We start from the raw sequence: 19,468 nt of genomic DNA, 5'->3' as shown, positions 1-19,468 counted from the left end.
TATAGGTTTTTAGTACCTATGAACAGGTACTCCCAGGCCTAATATGACCTAAAACTTGTACAAGTGCAGACAGCCTTAGAAAAGGCCTACTAATAAGCAAACAGCTCAGTTTATAGTAATAGCAGAAGAACTATGCAATAAACCCACTGTAAAAAGTTACATTTGATTTCCAAGTAACGAAATGCTCTACCCTGTGTACAAAACGCTACTGGAAGGAAAAAGCTGATGTTTTTCGTTTCTTTTTTTTTAATAAAAGCTCTTTAACAATAATTAGAACAAAGAGTACCCAGCCGGTACCTGTACTTACTCATTGCCCCAGTCCAGCCTCACTGTGAGGTGTCTCTTGACCTCCCGCACCTGATCCTGCGTCAAGTGACCTGACAGCAGCTGCCTGCGCAGGTCAATGAGCTCATTCATCACATGCCGCAGTTTGTAGAAAAGATCTACCTTATGTTTCTGTAAAGGCATATTTTTGGGAGGAGAGGGGAAGAGAGTGAGAAAGAAAGAGAAGGGTGGGGAGAGAAAAGAGGGGAGAAGAGAGAGATTAATAAGTTTGGAAAGCGAAAGAGTGTGAGAAAGAAGAAAGAGAAAGAAAGAGAGAAATATTAATTCATTTAATTACCCTAGAGGAACAGTAATCCAGTTTGTACAAGCTTTAAAATATTTATATCAAGAAGTAGTGTTAACTGATGCTATTTAAATTGTACAACTTTTTATTTCTAAAGTTTAGGCTCACTCTGCTTACGGGTCCATTTTCAGATTGAACCTAATGCTCTAGGTAAGAGGATTCATTATGTGCAGCAGGGATCATTTATTTCAATCATATAATAAATTCAAAGTTTTTGATTTAAAGTAAAGAGATGTGAAAAAGTTTGTTTTCTGTCAGCAGCTAACTTAATTGCTCTGAACAGTCACCACAACAGAAAACCGCTTTTAATATTTTTGACATTCCAATTACTAACATTTACCCAGTTAGGTGGTGGTGGGGATATGAATATTCATTATCTGCACTCTAAAAGGGACTAAAGCAATTAACGATAAAATCCACCAGCGAAATTACTTTAAAAAGGAAAATTACCATAGACAGTAAAAATATCCCACACTACCACCACCAGCAAACAAACAAAGAAAAAAAAAAAAACAAACCAAATCCCCAAACCCTAAACAACTAACACCACAATCATTTCCGAAAGAACTAGTATTCTTCAAATATGAAAAAACCACCCCAAACCCAAACCAAACCCCCAAAACACATACGGAAGTGGAAATACCTTTTTCCCACTGCAGGAAATGACTGTATGGGAAGTCCACAAAAAGGAAAGTCTGGTGCTAAGAACCAAGGCCACCTCTAAGCGCCCGTAAGATAAGGGAGCGTGGCCTGACTACTCCAGTATCTCTAGATGCGAAGTGTGTGTCAAGGGGGCTCTTGTCTACACAGCTATGTCTCAAACAGCATAAAATGGCCCAAGTGTGAGATGAGGATCCCGAGAAGAAAAAATAATAAAGTCTCCTACTGCAGTTGAATGCTGTTTTTTAAACAACTAAGCTCCATTCGTACCTGTATAGAAAGCTTGAAACGTTTGAATCTCACTGACTAGATGGACTGAAACTGAGACTTCACAAGCCAGGATTGTCTTGATTGCATTTCTGCTTGCAAATGAGTATTTTATAAAAACTCTCTAAATAAAGATACTTGCATTTATCAAGACTAGATCTGATAGAGGAACGTCCACTATGAAAAACATAAGTGTTTTCTATTGCAATGTATGATCAGAAAGAATGTTTTTCACTTGTTTTGCCAAAAATAGGTAAGATGAGATGAAAAAAGAATTTCCATCTACTTGAGCTGGTTTTCCTACAAGACCACTAGATTTGCATGACTTAGGAAAATAGATTTCAAATGTACTCCATTTTGATCAGCAATTTGCTAATTTCTCTGAACCTGACAACACATCTGTTTTGCTGAAGCAGGTTAAACACAGATGGAATCATCTGCTGTTCTTATCAAACCATTTTTAGATTAAAAGATGCACCATATTTCAACTATGTATCCACATGGGTTCTGGACCCACCTGAAAAAATGAACCTACAGACACCAGATCCAACAGAAAGACATACATTTCTAGGGCTGAAAATACTTATTTTAATATCACTCATAGCTGATAAGTACAAAATGGTGTTTAGGTGTAGGTGGTAAGTACAAAACTGTATTTAGGTTTTTTTCACTAAGTGTTGTCCAAAGTCAGTCCTATATAAGCTGAAGAAAACAGTAGGTATAGGAATATTTTCATATGCTCTTTATGTGAACAAGAAAGGGCTGTAACTTCCTCTAACCCAAGATTTAGACAATGGAGTTTGGGACTAACAAATAAGCAAGTTAGGGATATCTGTCAATAAAAGAGTTGGCAATTAAATGATTCTGAGAATCAGCTCCAGAATCATCACATTCAGACTTTCCAAATAAACCTGCTTAAAAAGCCACTCCCTTACTCTTGAAATAATGGTTCAAGGCTATCAATGAATTCAAGTCCAGAACACTATACTGGTTAAATTACTGTATGTTCTGGAGTTACTATTACAGTTATTTTTTACACAAGTATCAGAAGTATTTATTTGTATTTATTTAAACACAAATAAATGAGAAATTAGATTGTAGAATACAATTTTACAAAAGCTAGTCACGTTAGGTCCTACGCCATGATCCGAAAAAAAGAAAAACCCTCAACTTAAACCTCTCTTTAACCTCAAACACCTCTCCTGTGTTCCATGATCATGACAATCTGTCCTTTTCAGCTTTAGTTTTCAGACTTATTCTTCAAAAAATATTTCATCTACTTTAAACAGAATGAGCAAGTATTGATAGACAGAGAGCTAAACATATGGTGTCCTTTTAAGAAAATACACGGTCCCCTATGAGGAAGGAAGAAGAGGTAGGAGACAGTGGGAAGCAAGAGGAGCTATAGCTGTGATCTCAGGCAAACTGTTATGAAGTGAACCATAGATGCAAGGCTCAGGAAAGTGAAGCAAATAACTTGTGAGAGAGAAAAAGGAGCTAGAACAGAGTTGAAGGTAGCTTAATTTCAGGCTTGGAGGCAGCAAAGAGTTTGAAGCAGGCAAAAACCAGATTATAACGTCCCTCCTCACACCACAAGATTCGAGTGACTAATAAACTCCATTTGGGAGAGAGGAAGGGAGGTGGATGCACATATTTAAATGACATTCCTCTGCCTTCTCTCTTTCAAGAAAAAAAAAAAGGACCTTCAAAATTCAACACTAAACTAAGCTGATCAGGATTCCTACCCCCATGTAAAAAAAAAAAAAAAAAAAGAAAAAAAACCACCAGAACACTTAAAGTGAAACAGATGATCCTGAACAGCACATTTCCAGAAAAACTAATTTTAAACATTAGAGTCATTCAAGTAATTTTAGTCAGAGTAGCACCATAAAGAAACCTGAAACTTTATCATCTTGTTAGTAGCTAAATAAAAAAAGTGCAAGTCAATCCAATATGTAAGCGTTCATTGTGTTTTACAGTAAACTTCCACACAATCTATAACCTCTCATTTTTCATCTAGCTTTTTCATGGGCTACAGAGCAATAAGCACTCTATCAGTCATCCGAATAATCTGCTGTGCACATTTATGAACATATTTGGCAAATATTTTACATCCACAATATAAAAGTAAATATTTATGGAAAAACTTTCATGGTAATAATTAAGGTGTGTCAAGGACAAAGCATCTGGATAGCCTTAATGAACTGAGGACTCTCTTCTTACAAGCAGCACAAGTCTGTTCTCTAGCACACTTCATTACCTTATTTTCCTATCCCCTGGATAGAAATACACCGGCTGTGTTTCTTTGATCTGTTACTACTAACAAGTCCTGCTTATCAGTGCCTGGATAATCTTTGTATATACAGCTACACATCAAAAAGTGGAATTCTGGCATTCATTTTTTTTTTTCTTTTAATGATTCCGCATTAACTCTATGGAGATCAAAAGTCAAAAGACAGTTTTGGGGCTGTGGTGGGTTAACCTTTACTGGCTGCCAGGCCCCTGCCTAGCTGCATTCTCACTCCCCCTCTTCAACAGGCCAGGGTGGGGGGAAATAAAATAACAATATTTCTGAGTTGCGGTAAAGATCACTTACCCGTTACAATCCCAGCAAAACAGACTTGACTTGGGGGAAATTAATTTAGTTTACTGCCAATTAAAGTAAGAGTTGGGTGGTGAGAAAGAAAGACAAACCCCCTAAACCCATGCATCCCTACCTACCCTCTTCCCATCCTCACCTTCACCCCCAACTCCTCCACCCCTTCTCCCCCTCAGCAGGGGAATGGCGGGGCTGGCTGTCCACAGCAGCTCCTCTCCGCTGTCCCCTCCTCCTCACCCTGCTCCGGCATGGGTCCTGCCCACAGGCTGCAGTCCTTCAGGATAAGCCTGCTCTGGTGTGGTACCCCTCAGGGACCACCGTGTGGATACCTGCTCCACCATCTGTCCACCTCCTCCTGCTCAGCCCCACTGTTCCCCACTCTTTTCCCCTCACCCTCACTGCCTGGGGGGCCACTCGTCCCTTCTTAAACATGCTCTCACCAGCTTTGCTAACGGGCTCAGCTGTGTCCTGCATCAGGTCTCATGTGGAACCAGCCGGAATCCCCACAGAGACATCCCCACCACCAACACCTGGGCACAGCACCCAGCACAGGTGTTTTTAAACAAATCATCACATAAAATAAACCTGCACTCACAGGAACACAGAGCTGTTTCATGCTTCAGTGCAGTAACAAAAACTCCCTGTTTTATGCCTATGGTGCCTTTGAAATACTAAGGCTGCCTTTGTCATTTTTCTCTAAATAAATACCACATAACATGAAAATATATAAAAGATTAGTATATTATGGAAGGTGACCTATTTATAGCCATTTTGTTACCATGGCTTCACTTAACACTACTGTAAAGAAATCAGGATTTTGCCTCTCTCAAGAGCGGTCCCTTAAGATATTTCCTGTAGAATTGCCTCAGGCTATAACGGAGGAGAGGGGCGCAAAAAAGTATCTTCCTTATAAAAGAAAGTGAGTAGCTTTTCCCAGGTTCCTTGTTATGGATTTCGGTATCTAAGTTAGATATTAAAGCCTGCAAGCATCATCAGCACATGAAAGGAAACAACAAAACTGGAAATAACGCAAAACTGATTCCTTTCTTTTCAGTTTTGTCTGGATTTTTTAATTCAACAAATTATTTTACAGTAAAGCTCTGTGGGAATTTATAGATTTATAGATTAAACTATAGATTCATAGTTTAATCTTGCTCAAAATCTCTAATACTATTACCATGCAAGCCTGAAACACTACCTATCAAATTAGACAGTATTCATCAAGTGCCTGTTGATGAATAAAGGTCAGACATTACAGGTCAATACAAGGATGTCTCAGGAACAGGGAAAGGAACTGAAGTACAGCTTGTGTGGGAGATGGGGATAGCATGCTGGTATCAAGACTGGCACCCACAGGAAAGCAAAGGAATTTGAGAACAAAATTAACACTTGCACTTATTCTTATGGTCTACATGTGTGCCTAGACGTCTAGTCCTGTTTTATTACAGAACTAAAATGGACTTTAATAACAGTTAAAAAACACACAAAACAAATGGGAAAAAGTAACTAAATTACAACTTCTCCCAATTAAAAGTACAAAGTACATTTACAAAGGGTTATGGTACCATGCTGGAGCTTTCCCTAGAGTCTGGGGTTGAGCTCCCACTCCTTTGACAGCACACCATTGAACATTCAACCAGCAATACTAGTCTTTCAAACAAGTAACAGACTGAACCTCAGTTTTGGTTTATTTCCATTCTTCTAATGCATTAACATGAATAGCATTTATTCTCTCCTATGAATATTCATTGTTTTCAGCTTCAAACAGAAATTATTTACTCTAATATAAATCTGTTTTAAATGGATTCTCTACTGTATTCACAGAGGGCATTTCAATTCACAGTGTGCATTAAAGCAGAGTAAATTAGGGTGACAGAAGAAGACTATCTCACATTGTTACTAGTAAATTCCTTAGACTTTTGCCAGTGAAAATGTCTAAAATAGTTTAAAATACTGTCACATGACAAAGGGAAAACTTATGCGGTAAAAAGAATGATGGAACATGAATAAAGAAAGCAAAAGCAGAGCAAAACAACAAAATAAAGCCTTCACAAGATAAGCAGAGATGTTGCGACAAGCTTTTCCTTTATGTTAGATTAACTGACATATATGAGTCACTGTATACCATACTTAAGTAGTAGAGTAACTTTTTTCTGGATATACTACATCCACATGGTTCTTCCAAATAGTGAAATTCTTGAGCTAGGAGCTAAAAGCTTTACGTTGAGTTTATATCAGTAACTTCACAAAAAGGTTCCCTACCACTCTTGGCAACAGTCCAAGGAGAAACTAGAAGAATTCTGACTTTGAGTCGCAAAAATAAAAATATTCTCAAAAAAATGAAACCTGTGATATGAAGTCTTAAATTATACAGAAGCTGATTTTATATAGGCATCCTCATACTTGCAGTATATATGTAGACTTTTCTCATCACTTGTTATTCCCACTATTTCTCTGAAACGTACTAGAAATTTCATTTGTGTGGAACTTCTGCTAACCTCCTCCTTCACTTAAGAGCATTTAACGTGCTTTACCAGAAACTTTGTACAGCGAAGCAACAACTGCCTTGCCTCCAAAATAATTTCAGAACTTCCTCAGATTGTACATTTCTACAAAAAGAATTTTTTTTTAAAAATGCAATTACATTAAAATCCTTTGTGATAAACAGAAAACAACAATCACTTTATCTGCTCCAAAAATGAAATGGTGTATTTAAACCAAAGCTATCTACCAACAAGTCCAAAAACCTGGTCATAGGTTGTACCTGCTGCAAACCAAACGAATACTCTGCAGCTTTTCATAGCTATAAACATCACGCCAAGAGGAACCCAGGCAACAATACAGCAATAGCAACATTTAAGGTAACAACACAACACAGAGGAGGACAAGTCTTCATAATGTTACCACAACTATTTGCTTTTGAAAAGGGCTCTTTTCTGTCCTAAGATCACCATTTCTGTCTATGAAGGACAGTGGGTAACATTCAAACCTGTTATCACAATGTATTTAACAAATCAACCCATCTCAAGTTCAGAGCTCTTTATAGAATATTATAAAGAAAAATATATTCATGGAGGGTTAGTAACACGCTACTGCCCTTCTCCAAGAACAGAAGTTTTTTCCTATTTGTTCGTATCACTTCACAGACCTTAAATGTCTAACTTAAAAATGCAATTTCATACTTATTTTTATTGATAGTAATGCAGTATGGTACAAGGAAAATTATATTTTTCGATTTCCTTTATAAACAACTTTTCCACTTTAAAAATCAGTTATACTATACATGTAAATAACCCCAGGGGCAAGTTACTACATTCACTAGCAGTCAAGACATGCATCTTGACTCATATCTTTTCCTTATTTACAACTTCAGATACTTGTCTAATACAGCAACTCAGGACAAGTAACAGACGACAACATTTAACAGTTACAGAAACAATTTTAAACAAATCCAACACGGCTTTGGTGTCTGACTTCATGCTATTGGTATTGGTATACTTTTGTTACTTTTAGACCCTGTATCATCATCATGAAATGGAATTTGGCCAGAACGAGACAGGTATTCTGGGTGTAAATTAGTAGTGTTTAGCTTTCTTTGTTAACAGAAAAATAGGATGCAAAGAAGGGAGATTGGTCTTCTCCAGGAAGAATAAGGAGGGGCTCTGTAGGATAATTACCTTGAGAAGAGGAAAAATTTGGTTGAAGAAATATCCTAAAGTGACCCTCTGTCTCCCGCCCACCCCCATCCTTGCTGCCACTGATGGGAGCTGAGGACTGGAAAAACCCACAATTTCATTATGTAGAAGAGACTGCAGCTTACCATTCTTTTGTTGAAATTCAATTGAAGTTCCTGATTTTTTAGGAGTAACTGCAACATTAACCTCCTTTCATAACATCATAATAAACTTTTAACAAAGCTTAAGGAAATGTAATTGAAGGGGATAACTATTCTGATAAACGTAGAGATTTAATTCTTCTTCATTTCTAATACTATAAAATAAGTGACACTAACAATCATCCCCTTTTCAATCCATATTACATTTATTGAAGCCAGTTCCAAATCCTTTGTGTATTAAATGTACTAAATTTGTTTTCATTTGGAAATGTAAGAACATACAATTTAAGATAAGCTTATTTTCCCTTCCGAGGAAAAAAATATGCATGCCAGGTTTTTGCTATTAACTCAAGGATGATTTCTTCGTTTTTAGTTTCCTGGTATCTCCCCCCATTTTTGAATGTCTTTATCACGTCATATAACTGTTAAAAGGACACAACAAGAAGACAATATATTTTGCTTTATCATATTTCTTCAGAAGTATTATTAACTAAACTAGATACATATAAGTTAACCTCCTGAAAGATAATACAGTAAGGAAAGGGCCCAAGAACAGGACAGAGGCTTCCTTTTTACCAGCATGTGACCCCATATATCTCTCTCAATAAGATCAGCACAACTAAAACAGATATATGAGCGGAGTGAAGGAGAAAGGTCTATAAACCAACTAAAGGGGAAAAAAAATAAATCTCTGGCACACATATAGTTGACTTTTGCAGCTGATAATTCTGTTATGCCTCTGGGAGGTGTATAAATACCTTCTGTGTCAAGTATTCACAGGTTACATTTTCAAGACCCTCTCTGAGCTTGAAAAGCATAATTTTCCTTTTCCTTTTTTACAAGAAGAATAAATTATCCTGATTGCATGACTGCAGAGCTTGGGGGTTTGAGAACAGCTAGCATGAGACTTGTGATAACACCTCTCTTCTGGACTTTCTCCAGTACTACATGTCTCTCTTGTACTGGAGGTCCCAGAAGTGGACACAGCACTCCAGGTGTGGCCTTACCAGGGCTGAATAGAATGGAAGGGAAGGATCACCTCCCTCGACCTGCTGGCATTCTCCCTAACGCAGCCCAGAGCACAGTTACCCTTCTTCGCTGCAAGGGTGCATTGCTGCCTCATGGTCAACTTGGTGTCCACCAGGACTCCCAGGGCCTTTTCTGCAAAGCTGTTTTCTAGCAGGTTGGGTCCCAGCATATTCTACTGCCTGGTGGTATTCCTCTCTAGGGGCATGGCTTTGCACTTTCCTTTGTTGAACTTCATGAGGTTCCCATCAGTCCTTTTCTCCAGCATGTCTGGGTCCCTCTGGACAGGAGCACAACCCGCTTGTGTAAGAGCCACTCCCTCCCACTTTTGCATCACCAGTGAACCTGCTGTGGGTACAGTCTGTCAGCTTGGTCATTAATGAAGATGTTGAACAGTATCAGACCCAGTACTGACCCCTGGGATGCTCCCCTAGTTACTGACCTCCAACTAGACTTTGTTCTACCGGTCACCACCCTCTGGGCCTGTCTGTCCAGCCAGTTTTCAGTCTATCTCACTATCTACTCATCAGTCCAAATTTCATCAGCTTCTCTATGAGGATCTCATGGGAGACAGTGTTTAAAAACCTTCCTGAAAGTCAAGGTAGACAACATCCACTGCTCCTCCTCATCTGTCAAGCCAGCCATTTCCTCATAATAGGTTATCAGGTTGGTGTGACTTCCCCTTTGTGAATCCATGCTAACTACTCTCAATCACCTCCTTGGCCTTCATGTGCCTGGAAATGTTCTCCAGTATTAGTTATTCAAATACCTTCCCAGGGACCGAAGTGAGGCCAGTCCGCCTCAGTTTGCTGGGCTCTTCTTGTCCTTTGTGAAGACAGAAGTGATATTTGCTTTCCTCCTGTCCTTGGGCACCTGTTCCAATTGCCATGATCTTTCACAGATGACTGACAGTGGCCTCACAATGCCACTTGCCAGCTCCCATCACAGCCCATTGATTTATGTATGTCTAGTTTGCTTAAGTATTCCCAAGCACAATCCTCTTCCACTAAGGGTAGGTCCTTGTTGCTGGAGACTTTCCCCTGGCCTCTAGGACCTAGGATTTTTGAAGGCTGGTGAAGACTGAGGTGAAGGCAGCCTGCTCTAGGTGACCCTGCTCTGGCAGGGGGGTTAGACTAGATGATCTCCAGAGGACCCTTCCAACCTTATGATTCTATGAAGGCGGCATTCAGCACCTTACCCTTTCCTTACCCCTCCAGGGCCCTTGCCTCACTTAGCAGCTGGCCTATATTTTCCCTGGCTTTTCTTTCACTGTTTATGTGCTTACAGAAGCCTCCCTTGTTGTCTTTGGCATCCCTTGCAGATGTGGCTCCAGGTGAGTTTTTGGCTCTCCTCACCTGTATGCTTGGACAGTATCTCTATATTCATCCTGGATTCCTTGTCCCTGCTTCCACTTTCTGTGTACTTCCTTTTTACATTTAACTTTTGCTAGGAGCTCCTTGTTCATCCATGCAAGCTTCCTAGCATCTTTGCTTGACTTCCTGCTTGCTGGGATGGACTATCCTTGCTTGAGCTTGAACGAGACGATTCTTGGAACAGCCAAGTTTCTCTGATCCTTCTTCCTTTCAGTGCCTTGTTCCACGGGACTATTTTAAGCAGATCTCTGAATAGGTCAGAGTCAGCTCTCTTACGTCCAGGGTTGTGATCCTGCTTTTTTCCCTACTCCCTCCTCTTGGGATCCTGAGCTCTCATCTCAAGGCCACTGCCTTTGACCTTCATATCCCCAACCTACCCTTCCTTGCTTGTAAATATGAGGTCCCAGCAGTGAATGAGCTTTAGTAAGCAGAACTAAAATTGGTTCCCTGCTCACATCATCACCTTCCATTTTCCTTGTAACCTTGTGTTCCCCATTTACATAAAACTTACAATCATAATGGTACTTTACATCCCAAAATATATTTGCTGAATTACGTGGACTTACAGATGGAGAACTGATTATCTTGATCCACTGCAAGTGTATTTCTTTTTCTCCCTGAAGTTCTGCTTCCTCAAAGCTTGGAATATTGGTAAACCTGGCTGAAAGAGGACTTCTAATGCCCTGCTGCCATCTCTGCTACGGTCACTCAAAATGCTTCCTGCTGGTACCACTGTCTTTGAGTGTCAGCAGAAGCTACTTATTCTCTGATGCATTAGAAAAGGAGAAGCTGTACGGCCTCCATCTGAAAAAGATATAAATCTGGAGGATTTGAGGAAGACACTGCATGCTAACTGGCTGTATTTACCTGTCAGACAGGTAATAAACAAAAACATTTTGCTCTGAAAAAAACTGAAGCAGTATTGAAAAAGTGTGGAAGCCTCTGTATTTCATACTTTTAGTAGACTTTTTACCATTATTTAAATGCAAAATAACTTATAACATTGAGAAGACAGCTGCCTACTCATGACTAAATGGCTATATTTTTTTGCACATACAAAAAATTCCACCCCCCACCTCCCCCCCCATAAATCAGTATTTTAAGGTAATTTTTCTGCAAGACAGAGAAATCGTATTACCTTCCACATCAGTTTTAAAGTAGAGTTAAATGCTTTTTTTTCCACTTTGAATAAACAAGATGGTATCTTTATTAGAAGGTGTATTAATAAATAATTAACATTGACACTAATTAGCAACAGCCAAGCTGTCTAAATTGCAACTTAGATGATAAATATCTGTCAAGAAATTCAAACTGATTATGGTATACGAGTGCTGTCAAATATTTTCTCCCCTTAGCAATGCCTTACACTGGTGTGCCAAATTCTAAAGCTGAAAAATACTTTCTCTCCAAAGCGTTTCCATTGCATCTGTTCTTTCGATGCTATTTACATACTTAACAGGAAACTCCACATCCAGTGGTGTTCATGCGTATAACCTGTGCATCCTGTTTCCAGCTTCTCTCAGTGAGTGTCACACAGCACACAAAATTAATACTGTCATTCACACACGTGGAGTGGTCTAGAAGTACTACTACTACTTTAGACCTCATAAACACAGCAGATAGAGGAAAAAAGAGTCTGTAGAACTGGGTCAATATATGCATTCTTAAATGTCTCTAACAATTCTTTGTCTCTGTTAGGATGTTCATGCAGGTCATGCAATGTAAGTTCATTACGTTAGAGAAGATTTTGCCAAAAGCCAGGTTTTAAAGTTGTATTAGCAGCACCTAAAATGTTATGGGAAAAAAACCACTAACAAAACACACACTATTATTCCAATAAAACATAGACCACAGACCATTACTTGCAGACCAGTTTGATTAGTGCATTTTGTAATTAATGATCCTAGGCATGATGCCACCATTTGTCCTGCAACATTTCTGCGAATCCCGAAAGACAATGGTTGAATGTATTCCAAGAGTTTTCCAGCTATGTACTTCTCATGTAAATTAAAAAAAGTAAAGACATTTCAATATTGCAAAAACGTTTCAGCTGTGCTTCTCATAGGCAGGTTCCAGTAAATGTCATTCCTCCAAAAGAGACAATTTCAACTTCAGAGGAACAGTTCTGAGTAAAAAAGCATATTGGTTTCTCATGCCTTAACCTGTGATAGCATCCGTCATTTTGTTTATGATTTTGGTCACAAAGATCTGTTTCAGAGTCAGAAAAACAAGATGAAAATTCTGGTTTTATTGTGTAATATTTATTCTGCAAAGAACTACTTACTAATATCATTAGCACCTTCACCGTAATTCCCACATTTCTACATAGATAAGTATTTAGCACAGCTTCCTTAAATTTCAATACAAAAGGAAAAATTACATAACTGCAATTACAAAATCCCACTTGTTCTTAAAATTTTGACTTTAGATTAGGAGTATCGTGCTGTTTAGGTAGAGATTAACAGGAAGTAAAAGCCTACATTCCCATTTTACCTGTGGCATTTATTCTTGTGCAGTTAAAGGCAGTGTAGGCAATACAACGTATCATTTCATAGGCTGGATGGACTGAATCCACCAGATTTACCTGATACACTGAAAACCAAGATGAGCTAACGTTTTTAAGACTTACGTTTCTGTCAGGGGAACCAATGCTACTGATAAAATCACAACTGCTTTACACACATTAAAAACATTAATCCTAATCCTTTTTTTAAGAAGGCATGGAAAAAAGAGCAAGATAAAAACCAGAATATCTCCCTGAATTATTAGAAAGTTCTAATACTGACCCTTAACTGAAGAAGCTTCCAAAATCTGAGACCACTGTCCGGCAGAGGAAAATAATTTACAGGAGATCATAGCCCATTTACCTAGCGATTTACATAGAGAACTGATCCATTTCTACTACTTCACACAGACACTTAGCACAACTCTAATTCATCCAGGAAGTCTTCATTTTGTCTATATAAAATAATTACTTGGCAGAGTTCAGAAAATTACATAACTTTTTTTCTAAAATGAAGACCAGCAGGAAGTGAAATTACATACATTTCACTTTGAAGTTCAGGACTTTTTCTAGGAGGTAAGCAGATCACCCAAATTCATCTTGAAACTTAAAAATCTTGAGATTTTCAAATTTTCCATTTCTTTTCTGCATTATAATGCAATTATTTTTATTCAAACACCAGATATTAAATATAAAATTGCGAGAAAACAAAAGTCAGAATTCCCTTCTACATGAGTATACATTTCTCCTTACTGAGAGTAATGATTTTTTTGTTGGTACACGAACGCTTACAGGAGCTTGACCCCTACAGATCGATGGGCCCTGACACCATCCACCTGAGGGTGTTAAGAGAGCTGGCTGACATCATTATGAGGCTGCTCTCCATAATCTCTGAGAAGCCATGGAGATCAGGGGATGTCCCACAAGACTAGAAGAAGGCTAATGTCACCCCCACCTACAAGACGGGCTTAAAGTACGATCCAGGAAATTATAGGCCCATCAGCGTTACTTCAGTCCCCTGGAATGTTATGGAACGAATCCTCCTGGGGGCTCTCACAAGTCAAATGAAGCACGTGACTGGGAAAAGCCAGCATGGACTCACCAATGGCAAATAGTGCTTGACAAACCTGATCACCTTCTACAACAAAGTAACCTGTTCAGCTGATGTGGGGCAAGTGGTGAACATTGCCTACCTGCATTTCTCCAAGATTTTCGACATAGTTCCCCACCACCTCCTCGTAGCGAAACAGGTGCCTTAACAGTCCAGATAAATGGTCTGTGCGGTGGGTGGGGACTCGCTGACAGGCTGCACCCAGAGGGTGGTGGTAAATAGCTCCTTTTCAAACTGGCAACTTGTCACAAATAGGGTCCCCTAGGGATCTATACTGGGCCCAACACTGTTTATATCTTCATAAGCAATCTGGATGATGGGATCAAGCGTACACTGATGAATTTTGCTGATGATACCAAACTGAGTGGGGAAGCGGACACTTTGGAAGGCAGAGACACCCTGCAGAAAGACCTCAGTAGGCTGGAAGAACCTTATGAAGTTCAACAAGGACAAGTGTAAGGTCTTGCACCTGGGAAAACATAATCCAGGACTGCAGCACAAACTGGGATCTACCTGGCTGGGGAGCAGCTCTGTGGAAAGGGAGCCGAGTGTCTTGGTGGACAACAAGCTCCATGTGAGTGAGCAGTGAGCTGCAGCAGCTAAGAAAGCCAACAGGATGCTGGGTTGCATCAACAAGGGCGTCGCCAGCAGAGAGAAAGAAGTCATTATCCCACTCTACTCAGCACTTGTCAGGCCACACCTGGAACACTGTGTTCAGTTTTGGCCCCTGCTATGCAAAAAAAGATGTGGACAGGCTGGAGAGGGTCCAGAGAAGGGACACCAAGATGATCAAGGGACTGGGAAGCCTGCCACATGAGGAAAGGTGAGAGAATGGCCTTGAGAAAAGAAGGGAGACCTTATCGCCATGTTCCAGTGTTTAAAGGGTGGCTACAAAGAAGATGGAGTCTCCATTGGAATAATCTCCCCAGGGAAGTGGTGCATTCCCCATCATCGGACACTTTCAAGATTCATCTGGACAGGGTCTCGTCTAGACCATGCTTTTGCCAAGAAAAGTTGGATCAGATGATCCTTGACGACCCTTCCAATCTGGTATTCTGTGATTCTCTGATATATGGTTCTTTGAGCTACTTCAATTTATGCGAACTCATATTGATGTATCAACGTTTTTAACAGTAATGCTAATTTGTGTCTCAGGCGTATGATATGCCTCCCCCTACTGTAACAAAAAAGGAAAATGAATGCAGGAGCCACAGCTCTTATTTATGCAAACCATCTATAATACTCCTACCTCAGAGCACGACAGAAGGAGAAATAAAGGGCAGGTCATGGGATCCACACATTTAAAACAACAACTGTTACTACTGACTAAATAACCGTCCTTTCTTATGTGTTCAAGTTCAGATTTTAATGTTTATACATGAACAAAATTCTTCCTAAGGAGAAACATCCAAAGAGTATCAGTTGTCTCAATGACTACTACCATTTGGCTGGATCCTCTGCCTCGGCTGCCAGGTCAAGGACACAAAGCTAGTAAAAGCAGAAGTTGTTTTATTTGGCAACCCTGCTGATATCGACCTCTCCGAACCATGCAGGCGGTGTTAGCTATGCTCAGCTGCAGAGTGTCTCTATGTTTTAGGGAAGATGCTTCCAGACAGCTAATAGCAAATGGAAATGCACTGTATGATCAACTCAGATACTCTGTGACAAGATGGTCTGGGTTTCAGAACAGCCAGAAATGTTACTAAGAAGAGTCTGATCCATCAATGCAAGACTTACATAAACAAGTAATTTCTTCTGCCTTGACAGTAAACGCAGCACCACATATGGCCTCGGGCAGAATACTGGTAAAATAATAACTGATTCAAAGGCAAGCTAAAGATAAGCTCCTTCACCCTATGAAAGGATGTGTGAAGCAGACTAGCTGTAAACTCTGGCACTGAGCTGATAGCCACCTCGTAATACAGCAGGACTGAAAGCATAAATTACCATTTAGTAGTTAAACAAAAAGCACAAAAAAATTAGTAGAATGCAGCAAGTAGAATATAAATTATAAATAAAGCCTGCTTTCAAATACCTGTTTTTACTTGTTCTGTAAAATATGCAAGCTTTTGGTAAATAAAAAATTAAAATAGTTAAAAGATGAGAGGCAGAGCTGCAAATAAAAAGCTATGAGAAAACAGGTACAACTCCCAGGATAAAGAATTAATTCAACCCTCTTCAATTTAAAAATGTTTGTTCCATGTATATGGCAATAACGCTGCAAATATTTGTAATGGACTCATGGCTGGCAGCTGTTAAAACTGTGGATTTTAAACAAAGATCCTAATAACATAACAAAAACATGTTTTTCCACTCATTATTATAAAAAAACATATCAAAGCAGTCTTGTTAATGTAGAATACTGAGTTTTTTTCACCTATTTTACATAGGGTCACCTTCTGAGATAGAAGTTAGGTGCTTTCAAAAGCACTTAAAATATAATAGCATGCTCCACAGACAAAAACCAAAAGGAAAGGAAGAAAAATATCATTACAGGCTAAGAATCAGCTTCGGTATAATGGTTAAAAACTCCAGTTAATAAATAACAGTCAGGCATTATGTCAGCATTATTTCTTGACTGAAACACAGCACATCTGGCGATGCAGTACCCTCAAGTACACTACCGATTCTCCCCTTCCAGATCAGCCTCGAAAGCAAAAGGCCCATCCATTGACTCACCCTTACACCGTTACACAGCATCTGAGCGATTGATTCCTGGTGATCTCCCACTCAAAGATAACCAAAATATCTGCAGTTCTCAACAGTGTTTGAAACATAAGTAAGCCCAAAAAAGTATTGAATGTCAATCTTTTCCACAGTTTATATATAAATAGCTGAAAAGTGTGTCTTTGCCAAGAAGGTAAGTCATCAAAAACCACAAAGAATATGTTTAAAGGGGTACAAGGGAAAGATGTCATCTCTGAAAGACATCACTAGAGAAAGACTCCTAAAAAGCTATTAGACTTTCGCATACAATTCTCTTGCCTGAAAGAATATAAAACACATCAACACAGTATATCCACTTCTTCTTAGCATTTTTTTTTTTGTATTTTAGTAGGGCTTTTTTTCAACACAGCTGGTCCTGACTAAACAGATTTAAAGATTCATCAATTCCAAGACTATAAAGGATTATTGTGATTACCTAGTCTGACTTCCTGCAGGGCACATGCCATAGAAACTCGCTCACAGATTGCTGCAACATACTTCCTCTAAGATAATGTGGCAACAGATCATTTAAAATGCAATCCTGTCTTGTTTTAAAGATATCAGTAACGAAGAAGCAACTACTTTTGATGATTAATTTACTGTTAATTACCCGAATTATTAAGAAATGGCTTGATTTTTATTTTGAATTTGCATGGCTTCGGTTTGTAAATACTGGACTTCATTAAATCTTTTTTCACAGAACTAACAGATTACCTCAATTAGCAATCATCTACCTGAAACCTTTCTCTGTCTACCCATTTATAAGTCATAAATAGGCTACCTCCTCACTGAACTTCTGCAGGTTGTCTGAATAAACGCACAAAGTAATTTCTTCATTCTTTATTTGTCAGGCTTCTGCTGGAATATTATTCTCACTTTTATATATCTGCTTCTCTAGATCTATATTTTTATCTATCATACAATTGAGAAGGTGTGGATAAACAGGTAATTCTTTAAAGCAATAACAAGAATATCCAGAATATAGGATGTATTTCTAAAGATTGGGTTTGGATGTTTAGTCTAGAAATGACAAGAATTAGGAAAACAATTTAAATCAAAAACTTGGAGGAAAGAGGAACAGAATAATCTCTTCTCCTTGTCCATGACAAGTAGAACAAGAATAACAAGGAATATGGAAGATTCTGCATAGGCTTCAGAAAAGTCTTTAACAGTACGGGCCAAAAAGTACTGGACTTTTTGAGAGGCTGCAAAATGCCCACTGTTACAAACATTTTTTTTATAACATCCAAGACAAGCACATGTTGAAAGTGCCATAGTTAGAAATTAAGTTGCCTTAAAAGAGTTAGACAGATTAGGCAACTTTAGGATCCATTCTAGGTCTTCCCCTCCTTTTCTAGGTTCCCCCTCCTATCACTGCTTGCCTCGCAAGAGTCAAGTAGCACGAATCATCTCTGCATCTTTCTAGCTTTTCCACATCTATTCTGAAGAGGACACTGCAGAATCAGTAGCAATTGCTCAACAATCACCTCATTTAGTCTATACAGAGAGATTTACAATGATTTTCCTCCTCTGCCCCCCAAGATGGCCCCCTGCCTATAAAGGCAAGACTTCTTATCCTCTTAGCTATCAAGATCAAGAAAGAGACTGATGTGCCATTGGTTAGCCACAATAATGTTTCATCATGTTAAGTGTCATTGCACCTCAGGACACAAACACCATCTGTAGGTCCTTTCTATATTTGGATGTATTAGAATAGATGCTGCTTAAATGAGCCAAGTATCTGACAGAAACCGTACCATTTCTGAACTAATCATTATTTAACTTTCTACTGCATCATCAGCAAATTTTATGGGACTGCACCAATTTTTTCTGATTCCTATTATGAGAATAGTGAATAACAAAGAGACAAGAACAGATCCCTGCAGGACCTATTACAAGCAGCAGCACTGAATAACAATTCTCCGTTTTCAACTGCTTTGTTATCAATTCATCTGTTTTTAAACCATTTAGTAAATGCCACATTTAATTCTGTACTGTTAATTTCTTTAATCATAGTGTGAAGGGAGGGTTAGTTAATGCCTACAGAAATACTACATTTATTGTTAACTTTATCAACGCAACTTGTAATCAGATTTACAGGGATGCACGGTTTCTCTCTCTGACATGGTTGACAATTTCTGAAGCGTAGACTAGCACTAGAAAACTGGGAAACTCAACTATGAAGTTTTAAGATTTAAGGTCAGAAAAGGTAATTGGCTTGGACAGCCAGGGCACATCTCCTGGAGAACACGTGCTATAAGCCGTGTTGGTGAGATATGGACTGGATTGTAAATTGGGTGGAAAGTTGGCTGGACTACCAACTACCACCAAGGGTGGCCATCAAGCACGTAGACCAATTTGTAGCGGATTCCTAGTGGCATCCCTCAGTGTACCAACACCTTTATTAACGATTTGGATACGGGAACAGAGTGCAGTCTCAGGCACTTTGCAGATGATACCAAGCTTGGGGGAGCAGTCACCACACTGGAGGCTGCTCTTCAGAGGAGTTTCCTCAACAGGCTGGACAAACAGGCCAACAAGAACCTCACAAAGTTCTTCCAAGGCAAATACAGAGTCCTCTTCATCTGGGATAGAATAACCTTGTACAACAAGGGCAGACAACAGCTTTACAGAAGACAACCTTACTGATCCAGGTCAAGACGCTGAACAGGAGGCAGCCGTGCTGTCCTTGCAGCAAAGACCAGCCATATATTAGGCTGTATTAGCAAGAGGGCAGCCTGCGGGTCAGGGGAGGCAATT

General features: G+C 39.2%; 1 protein-coding gene across 23 annotated transcripts in view; it reads right to left on the bottom strand.

The window, feature by feature from the left end:
• DOCK3 (dedicator of cytokinesis 3) overlaps positions 1-19,468 on the bottom strand; it is a 220,321-nt gene that overhangs the window by 147,850 nt on the left and 53,003 nt on the right. For 22 of the 23 annotated variants that reach the window (XM_074603250.1, XM_074603258.1, XM_074603251.1 and 19 more), the window contains exon 6: positions 308-456. The exons of the other annotated variant lie outside the window; for it this stretch is intronic. In XM_074603250.1, coding sequence (XP_074459351.1) covers positions 308-456 — 149 coding nt within the window. The remainder of the gene's footprint in view (positions 1-307; positions 457-19,468) is intronic. 23 annotated transcript variants of the gene reach the window in all.

The sequence above is a fragment of the Larus michahellis genome, chromosome 10 (genome assembly GCF_964199755.1).
Source record: "Larus michahellis chromosome 10, bLarMic1.1, whole genome shotgun sequence".
Classification (NCBI taxonomy): Eukaryota; Metazoa; Chordata; class Aves; order Charadriiformes; family Laridae; genus Larus; species Larus michahellis.
This window is presented reverse-complemented; position numbering and strand designations above follow the sequence as displayed.